The 19011-nt window shown below is 36.5% G+C and overlaps 1 protein-coding gene across 2 annotated transcripts; it reads right to left on the bottom strand.

Moving 5' to 3' along the window:
- Positions 1-653: 653 nt before the first annotated feature.
- Positions 654-6104, bottom strand: LOC110770819 (uncharacterized). Of its 2 annotated transcripts, none has more exons than XM_021975035.2 (5): positions 5777-6104; positions 4720-4971; positions 4350-4635; positions 4158-4264; positions 654-909 (listed from the first exon to the last, which is right to left on the bottom strand). In XM_021975035.2, exons 1-5 carry the CDS (start codon positions 6028-6030, stop codon positions 894-896), a joined length of 915 nt encoding a protein of 304 aa, XP_021830727.2. In that variant the 5' UTR covers positions 6031-6104; the 3' UTR covers positions 654-893. The 2 variants fall into 2 exon arrangements, with proteins under 2 accessions (XP_021830727.2, XP_088105684.1); XM_088249558.1 differs by lacking the exon at positions 654-909 and adding an exon at positions 1546-1601.
- Between the last annotated feature and the right edge of the window lie 12907 nt (positions 6105-19011).

A 19011-nucleotide genomic window follows, 5' to 3' on the forward strand; every position in this document is an offset into this window, starting at 1 on the left:
CGTCTTTCTACTATAATTTGGGTTCACTCAAAGCAAAACGGATTCTGCTCTCTTTATTTATCGCTCCTCATACTATTTATTCTTACTGGCAGACATGTTGATTTTATTTCTTCCTTAGATGTCAAGGACTTGGGCTCCATGCGTTACTTTCTTGGCCTTGAAGTTCTTCCACATGATTCCAAACTCCACATCTCTCAAGTCAAATAGACGTTGGATCTTCTTCACCACAACTCCATGACTGAATGCAAGCCCTCCTCCACTCCACTTGCCGCCAAGCACCACCTCACCACACATGATGGTCCACTTCTCAACAACCCAACATAATTTCGCCATCTAGTTAGCTCCTTGTAGTACCTCATCTTAACTAGATCCGCCATATTAACAGTCATCGTGTTCAGTTTGTTCCCTCCATTGATCAAGTTGCTGACCTCCTCACAAAAGGTCTTCACAAGTCGTCATCTCTAGCTCTTTGACAAACTCGTCCGTCGACGACCGTCGTCCAGTTTGAGGGGGAGTATCACGCAATCAACTCATGGTTAGGCCCTTCCTCCATTATAGGAATCCTCCTTCCATATTTGTATACATGTTAATATTGATTTACCTTCCTTGTATTGTTGATTCAGTATACATCTCTACTAGGGTTTTTAACTGTGTATAAATCTCTGATGTATCACACTTATCAAATCAATCCAAAATACAAAGTTTACAGGATGCATTCAAATTTGTGTCTCAAATGCATACCCATCATTTTACTACATGTAAATAAGCATCAAATATCAATTTCCCCTTGTACATACAATCGACTGAAATCCAGTTTATAAATACTACCACAAGCTTGAAACTTCTTTTTGGTGTTGCCTCGTTAAGCTAGGATCAAATGTAGTTGATGATCATCAAGATTCTGCTCTCCTACTTGTGATAATTATAAACAACAAGACATGAGATGGGTTAAATATTTTACATATAAAAAAAAATTTGAATTAGTAGGGAAAACAAAGACATTAACAGGAAACAGTAATTCTCTAAATATTGGATGTACACTGAGTTTGCATAACATATGGCGATTGGGATGCCATATTTTCTGACAGGACCCGACCCAAATCCCACTTTGGAATCTGTGCCGAATCCTATGTGTGTCCGACACCTGGCAGGTGCCAAACACTCTTGACCAAATTGCCTTTCTAACAAAAACCATAATTAACTTCAAGTTTGACTTCTGCCGAAAATTCGGCAGAGTCTCCCTTGTAAATACTCGTTTCCCAAAAATTTACACATGTACAAATAGCAATTTATAACCACAAACGTTCAGCATACACAATAATAGAATTCATGCAACCAAACATCAAATCTTTATGGCCTCAGGCCTCTTTAAATCAAATAAAACGTTTTACCAACTGAAACTGATCCCAACTTTTGGAACAACATAATACGTTAACAGATTTCAAAATAACTTAACTGAATAGCTTTTCAAACACTTGGTCTGGCGACTGCACCTAGTAACTTTAGGTTGCCTACGTACCCTTAACAAGGGATCAAGCCACACGTAGTTCTTTCTCTTTGTTTTATTGACAAGTTATGTATTCACCTTTTATGTTTACCACCTGTTTTGCAAAATTAAATATGGAAAGAAATTAAAAAGGAAAAGAAAATAATGAGAGGAGGATAACTTTTAAATTGGAATAGAAACACAAGGAGAACAAAACGGGTAAATAAAAACTTCACTTAAGAAAATAATCGTGAATTATTCAAAATCCTTAAAACTTAGAAAACTCTTAATCCTTGTCTCTAAGTAGGAAAGCATTTATTTTTGCCCTTAAATACCAAGATAAAATCCTCAATTTTTAGTTTAAAACGTCTCAAAACTTAAATACTCTCCACCTAGGCGTACCCCCATTCATGATTCGTCAATTGCACTAAATTTTCGTCAATTCCAGTAATGTACCATCAATTCAATGAATTTCTATATATTTCCCACATTATACCGTCAATTCCTTATGTCTCATAATGTGACGCATCCTCGCAAGCCTTGGTAACACAAAGTCAACCCGAGCCACATTCCTCGCAGAACTCGGGGGACATATAGTCAGCTCGAGAACACACATCCTCGCTCTACACGGTTCAGGCTTCCCCGAAACTCGCATTCTGATAAGAACTAGTGTCCATGATTCATCATTTTCAAACCACTGAGTATACATATTGAATTTAAATATATAATAAAACGTTTAATTAATTTCTCGTCCACACCAAAATTCAATTAATAAGCCATTCCCAACTTACACAACCAAACATAATATAATACCCTTTGAAGGTAGAAGCGATTACCTAATAACTCATAAACATTTGAATAATCCAATATCACCCAGTCATATACATTAATAATACTCATAATAACAATAAATAAATGAATAATAAGATAAACTTCGTATATGAGGACAACACCCAAGAATATCATAACACACTATAACATAGACTCATAATCCAAATTTAATCAAAATAGTTCACAAACAGTCAAGCCTCGTTTACACAGTCGTTCTCGAAGGGTGAAACTACCTCAGAAGACTCACGGTCAACCAAGGGTCAAACTTCCTACATTGGGTCAACTGGGCCCATGACTTCCGATTTCCAATCCGGAAGTTTCTATGGGTTCAACAAGGTTTAATAAACATGTATTGCCAGTTTGGTCCGAATCGAACGGTCGGATCGCTCACGATGGTACGATCAGACTGTTATCGTTAATCTAAATTTTGAATTATTGAATCGGAGTATCAGGGACTCCGATTCTCGATCCGCGAATTCCTACACGATCCTAGAGGTGCCTAGATCAACATATTTGAAAATCAAGTCGATCCAACGGTCCAAACATATCAAACTCGGATATCGCCTAATATGCGATATCCGATTGACAATCAAACGGTAACCAAATTGAAATCCGAGCATACCGTCGTGCTCGGACGACATGAGGATCATTTTAGGACCAAGAGGGACACCCAAACGGTGCCCACGAACCGCCACACGCGTTGGGAGCGCATGGGTGTCCAAAGCAATTCCGGCGATCGGAAAAAATCTCCTAACCACCGGTCAAGACCTCATGATCAGGACATTGAGTGGAGCAACTTTTGTTCTTGAACCAATCCCAAAAAGTGGCCGGAAGTGGCTTGAATTTGGAGCAAAAACTGGCCAAATTTCAATAGCTTATTTGAGTTACCAAACGCAGAAATCGATCCTAAATAACCCAATCATCAGCTAGAACACATTGAGAGGATGAAAAAGCATACCTTGATCGAAGAAAATGGTGGCCGGAATCGCCGGAACGAGCGACGGAAATTTTGACAAAAATCTGGCAGATTTTTCGTCAATTTTCACATCCAAAATCTGAAGAATGATTTGGCTTTCAAGGGTAGATATTAGATGGGTTTTGTAGAGGAGGAGGAGGAGAACAACTTTTGTGAAGGAAGCACCGCTAACTGAGGTCGGACTGCGCCGGAATCTGACCGCTAAGTGGTGGCTGCGCAAAAGAAAAAATGGAGGTGCTGTTTCGAGGAGAGATAGAGAGCTTCCAGTTTTTTTATAAAAAAATCTGACTTCGCAAAAATTACGATTATGCCACTGGACTTCTTTTAATCGTAACTTCTTCGTTACAACTCCGATTTGAGCCCACTACGTGTCTACAAACTCATCTCGACGTGCTCTATGCAACGGTACAACTGAAATTCCCAAATTCTTTCCAGAGCAAAAAGTCAACTTTTAAATCATTAAAATAATCTCGGAGTAAAATTGTCTTTTAATTGAATAGATTAATAATTAAATATTAATTTAGGATCGGGTTATTACATTTTCTGTGACGGCTTGAAACTTTGGTCACATGACAATAGTACTTGCCTCGAGAATCCCGAGAATACAATGCCCTATCTCCACATCAACATACTCCTAAGTATTGCCAAAGTACGTTAAACCCTTTTGTTAAGTTAAAATGGGTTGGATAAGAATGTTATTGGTTGTGGAAATTAAAACAAAATATTTACATTTTACCAACCCTGAAGTTACGAGTTCGTTATAGTATGATAACCACAAAGATAATTTAGAAGCAAAAGAGAGTTCGAAACTAAGGATAGATACAATAGAATATACAAGGATTAGATCTTTAGTTAAGGTATTACCTCTTTATTAAGAACTGCATGCTAATACCAATGCCATATAAGAAATCATATAAATATGTGAGTCGTTCGGGGAATAATGAAGTAAGCCCTTCTTCCACAACCTTTTTCTACAAAAAAAATTGATATGTTAAGATATGTTCCTGTATATTTGTATGAAGAAGTTTAGAAAAGTAGTTAGTGTGATGTGCATACCAAACTATTTTGTTGTTGGAAATGAACGCTAATCTTTCTTGAGTAATCAAGCACTCCCAGTGCATTATCCTGATATTTAGCTTTCTCATAAAAGGGCTTAAAATCTGTATCACATTTGGACTTTTCAATCGTTGCTTTAATGTCAATGCTCTCGCTTTTGCTGTATTTATCCCTCCAAACACCCCTTTTCTTATTTTGAAGTGTCATGGTGGCATCAATGGGGAAATAATATCTCTCATTAGGCGACATGAGTAGAGGATGATGCCATAAATCATCTAAAGCCACCCTACAAATAAAATTAAATGATTCCATGAAAAAGTATAGAAATGGAAAGAAAAGAGAGAATTCTTTTATTAAATAGTTCCCTTACTTCGTTTTGTCAACCATGACATAAAAGTGTGTCAGCTCCACTCTTGTATTATTATCCCTCTCAAGCATTCTCGTAACCAAAGATCTAAATTCGCTCCTATAGGTTGGCAAATTCTCTGTATTGGATGAATTTGGAATGTCTTTGATATGTGCTCGATAAGACTTACGATCGATGCATATGTGATCAAGTGCCAAATAGCCATGACAATTTTTACGTTTTTTCATCAATTCAGGAAGCTTCCCAATGACGTCCCTTTGAAAAGGATATAATAAAAATGTTTAGAAATATATATATATACATGTATATATATATAAATGTTTTGAAAGGCGAGGCGTTAGGGCGAGGCGTTTTATGCCTTATGAAGCGAGGCGTAAGCCTCAAAGCATTGAAGCGTAAGCCTTTCGAGTATTGAGTTATTATAATTACAAAAATATAAAACAGCTATTGAATGTATTAAATGCCACTCTAAAAAATAAATTAACCATCAAACTTGTTTCTTCAAAACTTCTCTTACTATTTGCTCAATTCTTTGCTATATACCGGTTATATTATCTCTCTAAGTCTAGTGCCTTTCTACCTAGTTCGGATAGATAAAAGAGTAGATTATGGAGGTGGACTGAACTGATGGTGGAAGGTGGGAGGCGGTTTCTGTTGGTCTATTTAGGAAGTTTGGCTTTTGGGAGAGGGAAGGAATAAATGGGTAAATTGGTTTCTTTTGAACAAAACGGTGTGTGTCTAATGTTAAAACTTAAAACTGAAACGCACAGCTTAACTAAAGGGAAACAAAACAACACAGCCCGTGCAAACGACATCGTCCGGAATCAGATTTTTCAAATAAAGGAACTCTGTCTTCCTCGCGAGGCTTGCGCCTTTCATAGCACATTTGCGTTTAGAGGCCGCCTCGGACCGCCTCGACTTCAAGGCGTACGCCTTTCATGACATTCGCTAAACTGAGCTGCGCCTAAGGCAAATCACAGCCGCCTCACTCCAAGGCGTGCCTAGGCATGCCTTTGAAAAATATATAAGGAAAAAAGAAGTTAAACTGTATGAAACTCACCGAATAATATTGCGGTATTTTTCTGCAACATAATTACCATCCCATGGTGAAGTCGCACGATGACTCTCCTCTAGCATCTCAGCTAAGGTATAATGGGAATTTGACGGTTCTCTAGTAGCAGGCTCAGTTACTACTGCGGTTGTATCATCCTGGTTGCTAGAAACCTTTTTGTATTTTTGTAAGCATTTGGGAATATCAACCGTAAGTGCACCTTGCATACTATGGGAAATTTTATGCTGGGTGGCATTATTCATTTTCGATGCTTTTGTGTAGATGAACAAAGTAAGAATACCAAGAACTTGACGAGGTTGGACAGTAATCACTCAAAAAAAATTCAATAATATGAAAACAAGCAACTAAGAAGAACAATCAATCACCCACTTTTATAGAACTCCTTGTATGCTCACAAGCTTGCTTTGGCCTCTTTCTAAGCACTCTTACGTCTTCTTGTCTAAAAATTTAAATATTTTATTTCCAAAGAGACTGAGTCCAATGAGAGTGGTGATTCTATATCCTTCCTTGCAAAAGCGTAGGGGAGTAAAAAAATGAAGAAGAAAGACATTTCAGAGATTGTCAAAATAAGGGGAAAAAGCAGACGAGAGAAATATGGTTTTAATTTTTTTTTAATTATATATATAAGCACTCGTCTAAATTATTTTAAATTAATCTAATTATCGGGGAGAAGGGGATTTAAATTTGGGTAAAGGGGATGGTCAAACTACCATAACCCACTGCCTTTGTGCAAACAAAATATTTTAGTTTTTTTTGGGTGGAATGAAATGTTTTAGTAAATTCCCAAAATAATAAGTCAATTAATCAACAAAGAACATACGACAGAGAATTTGCACAGCGCATCATATAGTCGTGGTAGGTACATTTATATATAGTGAAATAACTAGTATCATCAAGCAACCAATGGAGTTGCTCCTTTGAGTGCGTACTTATCTGAGATAGTTACAAGTCGTCTGTTGTTTGATCCCAAAAAAAAAAGAAGTCGTCTGTTGTTTTTAAATCTCCAACCCATGTTATGTATTCTAGGTAGGAAACTTGTCATAATCAATCCTAACATGATCGACCTTAATTATGTTGCTTTCAGTTAAGTCGACTTTTGGTGACAAAACCATATTTAATAGCTAGTATTTTATACAAAATACGAGTACAGAGTACTTTTTTTTATGAATGATGATGCATCAAAATGGTCAATATTAGAAAGGTCATTCATTCAAATTAATAAATTAATTCTTTACAAAGTAGGAACTAAGGTACAAAATATCGATTTTTTTGGAAATATTGGTAGTCTAAAAATACGGAAATTTCGATGGAAATATCGGGATATTATCGATATAGATAAAAATTGAATAAAAACCACGGAAATTGTAAGAAAAACTTGGAAATTTTTCTTGCAACTTTGGAGGAAGTTTATTTAGTCAATTATCTATTACTTTATCACAAAAAAAATTAGAAGGAAATGCATTGCATGATGGGTTTAACTGATTTAAGTTGATTATATAGCGAGCTGATAAACACTGCGAATGTGTTCTATATGTAGTAATTAATGAAAGAAGATTAAACACACCATAATCATTTCTTTATAATGATTTACTGTATTTTACACTTTATACATTGCATGGTAAAATACATGAGTAACTTAGTACCACATAGAGTTCCTATTAGGTTCAATTTTGAGTTATTTACACTAACACCTCCTGAGGTTTTTGACTTTCTCACAAAATTTCATGAGGTTTTCGTAATTACAAGAACAACCCCTGAGGTTTTTGACTTTCTCACAAAATTCCATGAGGTTTTCGTAATTACAAGAACACCCCCTGAGGTTTTAAATTGTTTTAACAAAACTCATTTTCATTGATTTTTTATCCAAAGATTAATGATTTTATACAAAAAAAAAAATTTCTTCAAATGACAAAGTTGGCCTTTGAGATTAGATTGCATATACTTCATTGAGGTTAATTTTGTCATTTGCATAAGTTTTTTTTCTATGAAATCATCAATTTTTGGATAAACAATCAACAAAAAGGGGTTTTGTGAAAACAAACTGAAACCTTTGGGGGTGTTCGTGTCATTTTTGAGACCTGAGGGGGTTTTGTGAAAACATAAGAAACCTCAGGGGGTGTTAGTGTAAATAACTCTTCAAATTTTTCATTGTCTTCATCATCTCGATATTATCGATATTATAGCGATATTTTGGCCAAATGTTGTTGAAGTGTGATAGAAATTATCAACGTCAATATTATCATCGATATTATCGATACTTATATGATATGTGTATGGATATGTTCCAAAATATCCAACCCGAAAAAAGATAATATCCTCGATATTTCGTTGATATTATCAATATTTTAGTCCTTGGTAGAAACACATTGAAGTGATTAATTACATACTAGAAAAGAAACACGCTTTGCTAAAAATTTCGAATGTAGCTTACCTGCCAAAAGATGTAATTGGGTTCACATATGCATTATCATTCAGACTATTCTAGATGAGAGACCTTGAATCTCATATAATAAAATATATATTAGACAAAAGTATTCTATCAAACTTTTGAGTCAACTAGGTTGGCACCTACATACTTATCGATTACTTGCACTTTACTACCTTAAGGTGCAAAACAAAACAAGAATAATAAGTTATTACAAGTCATCTTCAATTTCCAATTACAATGGGTTTGTTTCTTTAAATATTTGTACATTTATAATAATTATATACTATTATTGATATTTATTATTTATTTATTTATGGATGGGTCGGGTCGGGTCGGGCTTAGAAGGGCTTTTTTGGGCTGGGCTTAAGCGAGCTTAACTGGACTGGCTGGGCCGTGAGTCGGACGAGGGTTTCAAATGCTAAGTCCAAGCCTTACTCAACTTTAGAACAGGCCGAACTGAGTGGGCCCAACCATCAAATTGGACCAGACTTTAGCCTGTCGGACCTTGGACTACCCACTTCAGCCCGCGATCCGTGGGCCAAATGATGACCCCTACTTTTGACCAATAACCATTATATATTTTAAAGGTTTTTGCGTTGGACAAGAAATAATTTGCTTTTCTTAAAGGTGACCCAAAAACCAATATGGACCCCATAATTCGATTATTTAAATGGGCAATTCCTTGTTCGTGCTTGTTAAGAACCAAATTCTTATTTCTTATTAGAGAAGACTCGAGAGAGTGAAACCCAACCCATTTCATTTCATACTTCAAAGATAACAACAACTTGAGTAAAAAGAAAAAAATTGATACTTTTTAATTAAATGCTCCATTTCAAACCAAAGACCAGTCCCCTAAATAATTTCATTATTTAAGTGGAGAATTTTAAACACTTGCATAGAAGAGTTATTTTACCATAATGTTCTTTTTAGTTAGTATACACAACTCACAACATTTTCACACAAAAATTTACCAAACAGTCAAAAACTAATTATTGTACCAACATCACTTTTAACAAAAAGTTTACCAAACGCCAAACTGCTTTCTTTCATAGCTAATTTCTCTCATAGCAACTATAACAACGATTATTTTCACCGCACAACAATGCCAAATTGGCCCTTATTGGGAGGGCGCTTTCTGACAACCAAAAACGCTTCTGATAATGTTTGGCAGAAAATATTAGAAATTCTTATGGGTAATAGAAGCACTTTTTAGAGAAGCACCTCCTATGTGCTTTTTGAACATGAAAATTTCAACATTTTTATAATAAAAGTGATTTTACTAGAAGCGCTTATGAGCACAAGTATTTCTTAAAAAAAGAGTCCTACACGAGCCATAAAAATAGATGAAAAAGGTAATTTGACAATTCAATGCAATGCCTTTGTTATAAGAAATATCAAAGCTCTTCATTTCAAAATTATCCATGTCAGCATCATCCACATACACATCCATTAGACTTACTAGTCAATTATCACAACCTAAGGGATACAAATCTTTAAATATTAGAAATGAATATGAGAAAATAATAATAACAATTGATACATCTATGCTCCCTCTAGTTCAAAATGATGCATTCACACATGTGTCTCCAAGGTACCCAACATTCTGCTACATGTAAGTAAGCATCAAGTATCACCTGGCCCTTGTACAGACAATGGACTAAAATCCAATTTGTCAACAGTACCCCAAAAACGATAAATTACACAAATTTAGTTGTAACAAAGTTGAAAGTTCTTTTTGGTGCACCTAAGACAGTTTATTTGTTTGAGCCAAAATTTTCACTTTTGCCCATTTATGGTCAAAAATCGCGATTTAGAAGATATCCTGGAAAATTCCTTTTTATGCATGCCAAATAGAGGAAATCTAGGAAATTCTTGAAGATTTTATCTTGAACTTTTTGGATAATTTTTGTAGAAATTATTTTTGATTTACTTGGGACTCAAGACAGTATTTTTAAGAAGGAATTGCAATTCATGCAATCCCAAATCTTGCCTAAGCATCTTGTGCTGCCGTCCATGTATAAATGCAAAAAAGCGATGCGTTTGTGTTACTTCAAATACAAGGGAAGTTGGCATATATGGAAGGTACATACCACGTGTGAGGCAAGGTATTTGAGTGAATTGATTTAGCCAACTTGCGGGTTGTGTTCGGGGAAGTAAAGTTGGAGCAAGAAAACAAGAACATAGAAATAAACTGTATCCTACTACCATTACTTAGTGGAATACTTGGTTGAACTCAAAGGCGGTGCCAGAAAATTCATCAAGGAGGGTCAACCTCAAATAATAAAATCATCGCAAAACAAGATAAATTTATTTAATAATACAAAGTCTTTACTAATAACTCATATATGTGATTCCAATACATTCACAATCATCCTCAAAGAGTTTTCATCTCTTGAAATATTTTCATAATCACTTCATTATCAATAATATCCAATTTCAAAATTCAAATAATAAAGAAATCATGTAAACATTATTGTTTTTAATTTGAGATAATAAATAAATCATAAAAAAAGTGGTTTTAGGTTAGTAATCCTTAAGTTATTAAAAAAAAAGTAAAGAAAATAAAAATAAAAGTTATAACAGCTTGCAAAACTTCAATCAAAATGGTCAGATTTTAAGAATAAATTATAAACAAATGCAAGATTATGACCCTTGTGGGCCTTCATTGTCTCCGCCTTTGGTTGGACTCAAGTTGCGCTCCAAGGATGATTATCTATATCTACCTTTTTCTATTTATTTTCATGTATGGTGGTTTGTGTTGAACATCAATCTTTTGAGCCTCAAGATCTTTTAAAAAGTTTTGCCTTTAGACTCTAGAATTTTGATTAAAGTCTTATATTGCCTATCAAATGAATTTTTGATAAACTAGATGTCTAAATAAACCTTGTTTTTTGAGAAACCATACTATTTCCTATGGGAACACATATTTTTGCAACCAATCCTAAGGCGCCACGTGCACGATGAGAATATTTCTTAGGTGAACAATTGTGCTCCATTTAATTGGCCAATTGTTTAGATTTAAAATAAGGATATTGTTGTGAATTAGGGATTTTATTTTCATTAAATCTCCTTGATTGATCCAACCTCTCCATTTAAGAGAGAATATTTCCCTTCCATTTAAATGATTAAAATTTATTAAATTATGAAATTAAAATTTTGCCCTTAGGGATAGGGTTATTTTGGGCACTTTTTAATCCGGAAGGATTTTGGAGAAATGAATGGCACCATGACGTAGATCGCATTGAGATGAGTCCGTAGACATGTAGTGGGCTCAAATCGGAGCTGTAACGAAAAAGTTACGATCTACGGAAGCCCAGTGGCATAATTGTAAATATTTTGAAAATGTTTTTTAAAAATCTGCTTTCTCCTCTCTCTCTCTCTCTCTCTTTCTCCCCGAGCTCTCCCCTTCCTCACAACAGCCCCCCCCCCCCCATACTGTTCATCCGACTCCTCTCTCTATCCCCCCATCTTCGACACCGACAACCACCACCGTCGCTATAAAAAGACAAAAACCAACCGGTTTTTACCCAAAATTTTCATCGCTCGTTCCTGTGATTCCGGCCACCAATTTCTTTGATCTAGGTATGCTTTTTCATCCTCAATGTGTTCTAGCTTATGGTTGAGTTAATTATGATCAATTTATGCGTTTTGGAACTCGATTTATCGCTTAAAGTTTGGCCGGTTTTCGGCTCGTGTTTCCAGCAAGTTCCGGTCACTTTTTGGCCACGGTCTAAGAACAAAGTTACTCAACTCGTTGTCTTGATCATGTAGGTATAGGTCTTGACCGGTGGTTTGGAGATTTTCCGATCGCCGGAATTTACTCTGGGCACCCATGCGTTGCCGACGCGTGTGAAGGAGCATGGGCACTGTTTGAGTAACCCTTTGGGTCCTAAAATGATTCCCATGTCATCCCGAACACGACGGTATGCTCATATTTGAATTTGGTTACTGTTTGACTATCGATCGAATTATGCATATTAGGCGTCATCCGGGTTCGATATGTTCATACTGTTGGATCGACTCCAATTTCAAATATGATGATCTACGCACCTCTAGGATCGTGTAGGAATTCGCAGATCGTGAATCAGAGTCTCGGATGCTTCGATTCAATGATTCAAAGATTAGGTTGAACAACGACAATCCAATCGTGCGATCGCGAGTGATCCGACCGTCTGATTCGAACTAAACTTCCAGGACATGTATAATAAACCTTATATAGAAACTTTTGGATCCAAAATCTTAGGTCGTGGGCCCCGTGGGTCTGGTTGTAATAACCCAATCCGAATTCATTTTAATTATTAATTTATTATGGTAAAAAGGCTATTTTGCCCTTGGAATATTTTATTAGTATTAAAGTTGACTTTTTTATCGGGAAGGAATTCAAGAATTTTACTTCGACCATTGCGTAGATTGCGTCGAGATGAGTTCGCAGACACGTAGTGGGCTCGAATCAGAGTTGTAACGAAAGAGATACGATTGAAAAACCTTCAGTGACAAACTTGTAAATATTTTGAAATTGGATTTAGAAAAGAGTGCTGCTATTTCCACCCACATATCCTATTTTCCCACCCACCTTATCTTCAAAATTTTAAAAACAAATTTACTCCTTCGTAAAATGACTTTTAAGGACTTATATAAAATGATTATAAAAAAAAACAATTGCCTCAAACTTAAAATTAAAAGAAGTTTAAAAAATCCAGAGCACAAAGATCAAACATCAAATCCAAAGCACCCCTCAACCTCTCCCTCCTATTTTATCTCCATCCCAAAACTCTAACCCTAAAAGTTTTGAACCAAAACCATGGATTCTTCATCATAAACTCCAGTCGTCGTCATGTAGGAGGAGGCCAGCAAATCCCAATGATCGAAATGGCAAAAGTCTTTTCTTCCCACGGAGCCAAAACCACAATCCTAAGCACCACACCCGCCAACACCCTGCGTTTCCGAAGCTCCATCTGCGATGACCAAAGCCTCAACTGCTCGATCACCATCCGTGTCCTCAACCTCCCAAACGATGCCGTCTTGCCTGACTCTTCAATGTCCACAACCCCCTCCATGGACACCTCCATCCTCCGAGAACATTCAAGCTTTTCCTCACCCAAAACCCACCCGACTGCATTGTCATCCACGTCTTCCATTGCTAGGCTACGGATGTCATCGACGGGCAAACGAGTGACCCATAAATTATTATTAACAAGATAAGGGTTTTGAGTTTATTAATTGCAGATAGTTAATGAAAATCTTGTTCCGAGTTATGGTACAGGCCTACGACAATCTTTTCAGTTCAGATTTTGCTTGGGTCACCTAATTCAGATGCTCATGTTGAAAATATATTCTATTAGTTTTGTTTTGGTTGTCAAATCACTCTAATTAGAGCAAACAATTGCTCTTTTCAACCATTAGATTAAATTTAAATGACTCACAAGTTAACAGAAAAGAGAATTTGCTTAAATTAATAATTAAAGGGTATTTTAGGAATAATGGTGGGTGGAAATATAGGATTGTATTTTTTTCAAATTTACATGGTGGGTGAGAAAATAAGGTGAGTGGGAAAATAGGACAGGTGGGTGGAAATAGCAGCACTCAAAAAACCCGGAACCTTCTCTTTCCTCGTGCGCGCACAGACCTTTCTCTCTCCTCTCTCTCTCTCTTCAATTCTCTCAGCTCCAGCCACGGCAAGGGCCAGCATCGGTCCCGTTCGCTCTGACTCAACGCCACGATCACGACCCACCATTTTTCCCTGCCGGAGAGCTTGATTTTTACCGGCTGTGTCGACTGGTTCAACTAGTCTCTTTCTCGCCGTCGCGCCGCTCCAATCGCCGGCCATTCACAGCGGATCAGGTGAGGTTCCTCACTTATTTTTCGAGTTCTAGCTGCTTGTTTGGTAGGATTGGATTGATTTTGAGTCTAGGGTTGCGAATTTGAAAACTAGGTTTTGGTCGGATTTCAAATTGAAATTCCGGCCGGTTGCCGTCCAAATTGGACTTCCCCGTAGTTGAATGAAATGATCCTCGCCTCGAGAAGTAGATGTGGTAGGAAGCGTGGTTGGTGGTGTGGAGTTTTTTCATTGCCAAAAATTACTCTACACACCCACGCGCTGCCGACGCGTGGGCAAGGTGGTGAGGCCACATTTTGTCGTAATGTGATCCTTGTGTTGTCACAAGCGTGTAGGTGTGCTCGAATTTCAATTTGGAGATCGTTTGAACCTCGAACGGATTTCGCCTATTGTACGTTATCCGGGTTCGATACGTTCAAACCGTTGGATCACTTTCAATTTAATATATGTTAATCTCGGTATTCATAGGATCGTGTAGGATTTCGCGGATTGGGAATCGGAGCCCCGGATGTTCCAATTCAATAATTTAAAGTTTAATTAAATGATAACTGTCTTATAGTACGATCGTGAGCAATTCGATCATTTGATTTGGACCAAACTTGCAGGACATGGTTATTAAAATGTATGGAACCTATAGGAACTCTCGGATTGATAATTGGAGGTCGTGGACCCCTCGGGGTCCCGGGTTGACTTTTTCGACAAATTATCGCTTATCGGGTCTCAGATCTTTTTAGACCATTCTAACCGTCCGAAATGTTTAAGTGGGCATATGAATGGTCTTAAACCATGTACACACACTTCTAGGAGCCGAGGGTCAGGGTTTTGGATTAAATAATCATGTTGGGCAATTTTTATTAATTAAATATTTTTAATGGCTTAAATAGGTACTCGGGCACCATCTGACCCGCAGGAAGGACCCTCAAAGGGTCTGTTAATGTATGCATTTTGAGTATTTCTTTTGGCTTCCCTTGACAATTTTGTAATAGGATTTTTATTGTATTTATCAAGCTCAAGTTTAGATTAAGAATAGCATCTCTAGATGTTCTTAACTAACGCCTATCCTATGGAGGTTCAAGCAAATTGACAAAGGTAAATTGTGCATTGCATCACATTGCATTAAATTGATTTCATAAAATGATGACTAGTCATCTGTTTTCTCGTATGACTAGTTATCCTTGCTCTGTAGGATTTCCAGCTAGATAACCAACCTTTTTGTCCTATTCTCTCTTCTCTCTCTGCTGCCATGTGTCGATTCTGACCTAGGGAATTTTTGTATGTAAAGGCCAAACAATTCCTCATTAGGCAGCTGTCTCTTTCGTGTGGAAGTTTTGGAAAGTTTTTGTTGCTCTTTCTCTTCTTCTTCCTCATGAGAGAACCATTTCATTTTCATCTATGAGTTTTTCCAAATTAATTTTGAAAAACTGCATTTGAAATTCGAATCTGCATCTAGCTCATTAAAACACTATATCATTTATATCTAGGTCAGATTCAAGACTGATTTCTTCAAGAGTATGGTTTCTTGAAGAAATTGGTCATTCTCCTTTGAATCCAAATTTGGTTTCTGTCTAAGTTGGAGCTTGCAAGCTAGTGCCATGGGATGAACGAGCTGGAGAAGGAGCTGCCATTGCCAGGAAGAACTGAGGTTCAAGCTTTGCTAAGTTGGAGAAGAAGATTGCACAAAGGAGGTATAGCTCATCTTCCTAAATAGATCTTGGGTTTTCTTGAGCTTGCTTGTATTCCTTTGTAAGAATCTTTTTCTACTTAGTGGATTGCCTGGTCGGTTGATGACCCCTAATTTTTCCCAATGGTGGGTTTCTGGGTGAACAAATTCTGATTTGCATATCTGTAATTTTTCTGGGTTTGTGTTCTTTGTGGTTGACTAGTCATCGTATGAGTTCTGGGTTTGTGTCATTGTAGTTGACTAGTCATCATTATCTGTTGTTTGGTGTTTACTTGATTATAATGTTTTTCACACACTTCCACCATAGTTGTTGCTAGCACAGGGGATGCCTAGATTGACGGGTCCTTCTGAGTGCCTAGGTTGTCACTAGTATTTTTCTAAGGTTGCAGGTACATTGTGGCATGCTCTGTATGTATTCTTGATTGTGGTTGTTCATGACTAGCAGTTGACTAGTCATAAGTGTATTGGTCAAGGTCTAAAGTGTGTGAAGATTGTTGTGGTTTTGTTTGTGTCAGTTAATTTACCCCTCGTCACCTAAGTGCCAATTTCAGGGTCAAGCTAGCTCGGACGCCCAGTGAGTGGACTTTTGTTTTATAAATGATTTTATGCAATTAAAGTTTCATTATTTGATCTTGAATGAGTTATTAAAGACCATAATATTTTTGGTTATATATTCTGTTATATTTAAATGAGAATGGCTTGGAAAGTAGGAAGGATAAGGGCAACTGGATTTTTAGAATGGATGAGAAATAGTTTATAATTTACCAATAAATGTTTTTATTAAAACCACCAAAGGTACCCAAGTTGCCTTCGGATAATATGTTGCCTTGGTTATTATGTTGCCTTGGGAATATATATATATATATATTGTTGCCTTCGGTTATGTCTGCGCGTTTGACAGTTGTCCCATGAGTCTTAGGGATATCCGGACCGTGTGAAGCGAGGAATGTGGATCAGGTTGACTAATGTCTCCTGAATCCTGCGAGGATTGCGGCTCAGGTTGACTTTTTGTTACCGAGGCCTGCGAGGATGTGTCACACTACGTGACACAAGGAATTGACGGAAATAAGGGAATTAAATATAAGTTCATGGAATTGACGGTTATATGTATATAATGGGTACACTTAGGTGGAAAAAGATTTATTTCTTTAAAATGCTTTCTAAAAGTCTCGATGTTTTAAATGAATGCTTGATTAATAATATATATGTAAATATGCATGTTTTGGGAATTCTTGTACGAATATATGAGAGGAATATAATTGGATTTTCTAAATAGTTTTAACAATGGGGTTAGTATGTTCATATTATATTTTTTGAAACTTTATTTTTTGTCCACTCACACTTTTAAATGTTTTGCGCCCCCAGGCAGTAAGCGTGAACTAAGCACCACCACCGGGCATTCGTCACCACTCTTCCTTCTCTTCCCACCATGTAGGGCATATTACATTTCTGCACTTCTTTTGTAAATAAGTAGATGAGTATTGCTCTAATCATTGCCCTAGGGTTTTGTAAGGCTGGAGGCCATATAATTCTGTTGTAGGATTGTTGGATTGTAAAATTGATGCAAGCGTCAAGTTGGGATTATAAACTGTGTTTCATGCAGGTACACATTTTTTTGGGTAACGTGCTTTTACAAGGGAGACTCTACCGAATTTTCGGCAAAAGTCAAATCCCAAAGTAACTTAGTTTTCGCTGAATGGCAATTTAGTCATTTGTGCCCAGCACCCGCCAGCTGTCGGACACGCACAGGGTTCGGTTTAGATTCCAAAGTGAAATTTGGGTCGAGTCCTGTCACCAGTTGATCAAATTTGGAAAGTTTGACCACTCAGTTGACCAAGCGTCTTCCGAGGCTTTTCCACCATTTAGAACATGTAGTTGGACCTTAGGAATGTCTCTTTCGTCATTCACACACTTGAATCCCAGGAAATTAGGAATATTATTTTAAAGTTCTCGTTCGAAGTGCCTTAATGTAATATCGTCCTTGTGTTTTTAAATAGGTACTCCGGCTACTCAAACTCAGCAGGCGGAACCCTCTCAGGGTCAAGTAGCGTGGGACTATTTGTGATTAGACTTTGTTTTCAAATAATAAGCATTATTTTATGACGGAAAAACTATGCATAATGACTTATTGGTTTATTGAATTTATTATATAATTAATAGTTGAAAGTTGTTATTTTTGTAAAGTAATTGCAATATATTTGGGTTTTGGCATATTGCGAGTATCTTGAGTTGATATTTTTTTTCTTCGAGAATTTCTATCTATGCTTGGTTATGTGTGGGGTATGGGGGTGTTGGTAGTGAGATTATGTGGATTTTGTGGGAACAAAAGAAACCCCAGGGGGTGTTAGTGTAAATAACTCTTCAAATTTTTCATTATCTTCATCATCTTGATATTATCGATATTATCGATATTATAGCGATATTTTAACCAAATATTGTCGAAGTGTGAGAGAAATTATCGATATTTTAGACTATGGTTGCTAGAGACTATTGAAGTAGGAACCTTTTGTATTTTCATAAGAATGGGGAATATCAACTATAGATGAACCTTCGATAGTATGAATATCGTGTCCTAACAAGACACAATACCATACCAAATCATAACTACAAGAAGACGTGTTTTATCAATACCATACCAAATCAAGTAGAAATTTTAGTGCCTTTGCTACAATATATCCTAACAAGAAACACATTCAAAACGAAGGCATATCAATGTCTTTAAACAGTGGCTAATTACTGTGTAACATGATTTAAAATGTTAGAAATTGACCAGCCACACAAATAAAAAGAAAAGGCACACCCTAGTCTTGTGATGCCACACAAGAAATCAAAGTAAGACTTTTAAGTGCAAGTGAGAGCCATTATAGTAAATATTCCTTGCAAAATCATAGGAGAAAAAAAAAAAAAAAAAGAAGAAAGACATTTCAGAGACTGTCAAAATAAGGAAAAAAAAATGAAAGAAAGATGGTTTTAGTTCATTTTTTGTATATGAGCACTAGTCTAAATTATTTTAAATTAATCCAATTAACAAAAAAAGGGATTAAAATTTGGGTACAAGTAGGTGGTCAAACTACCATAACCAACTGCCTTAAGTCACATTGTGCAAACGAGTTGTTTTAGAAAGTATTCCCAAAAGAATAAGTCAATTAATAAGCCAAGAACATACGATGGAGACTGGCACAACACATCATGAGAACTCCAATAGGCAAATTCATATAGTAAGTATATATATATATATATCACAAAACATCCCTGAGGTTCACACATCTATCACAAAT

Source organism: Prunus avium, chromosome 2 (assembly GCF_965620075.1).
Source record: "Prunus avium chromosome 2, drPruAviu1.hap1.1, whole genome shotgun sequence".
In the NCBI taxonomy this organism is placed as follows: Eukaryota; Viridiplantae; Streptophyta; class Magnoliopsida; order Rosales; family Rosaceae; genus Prunus; species Prunus avium.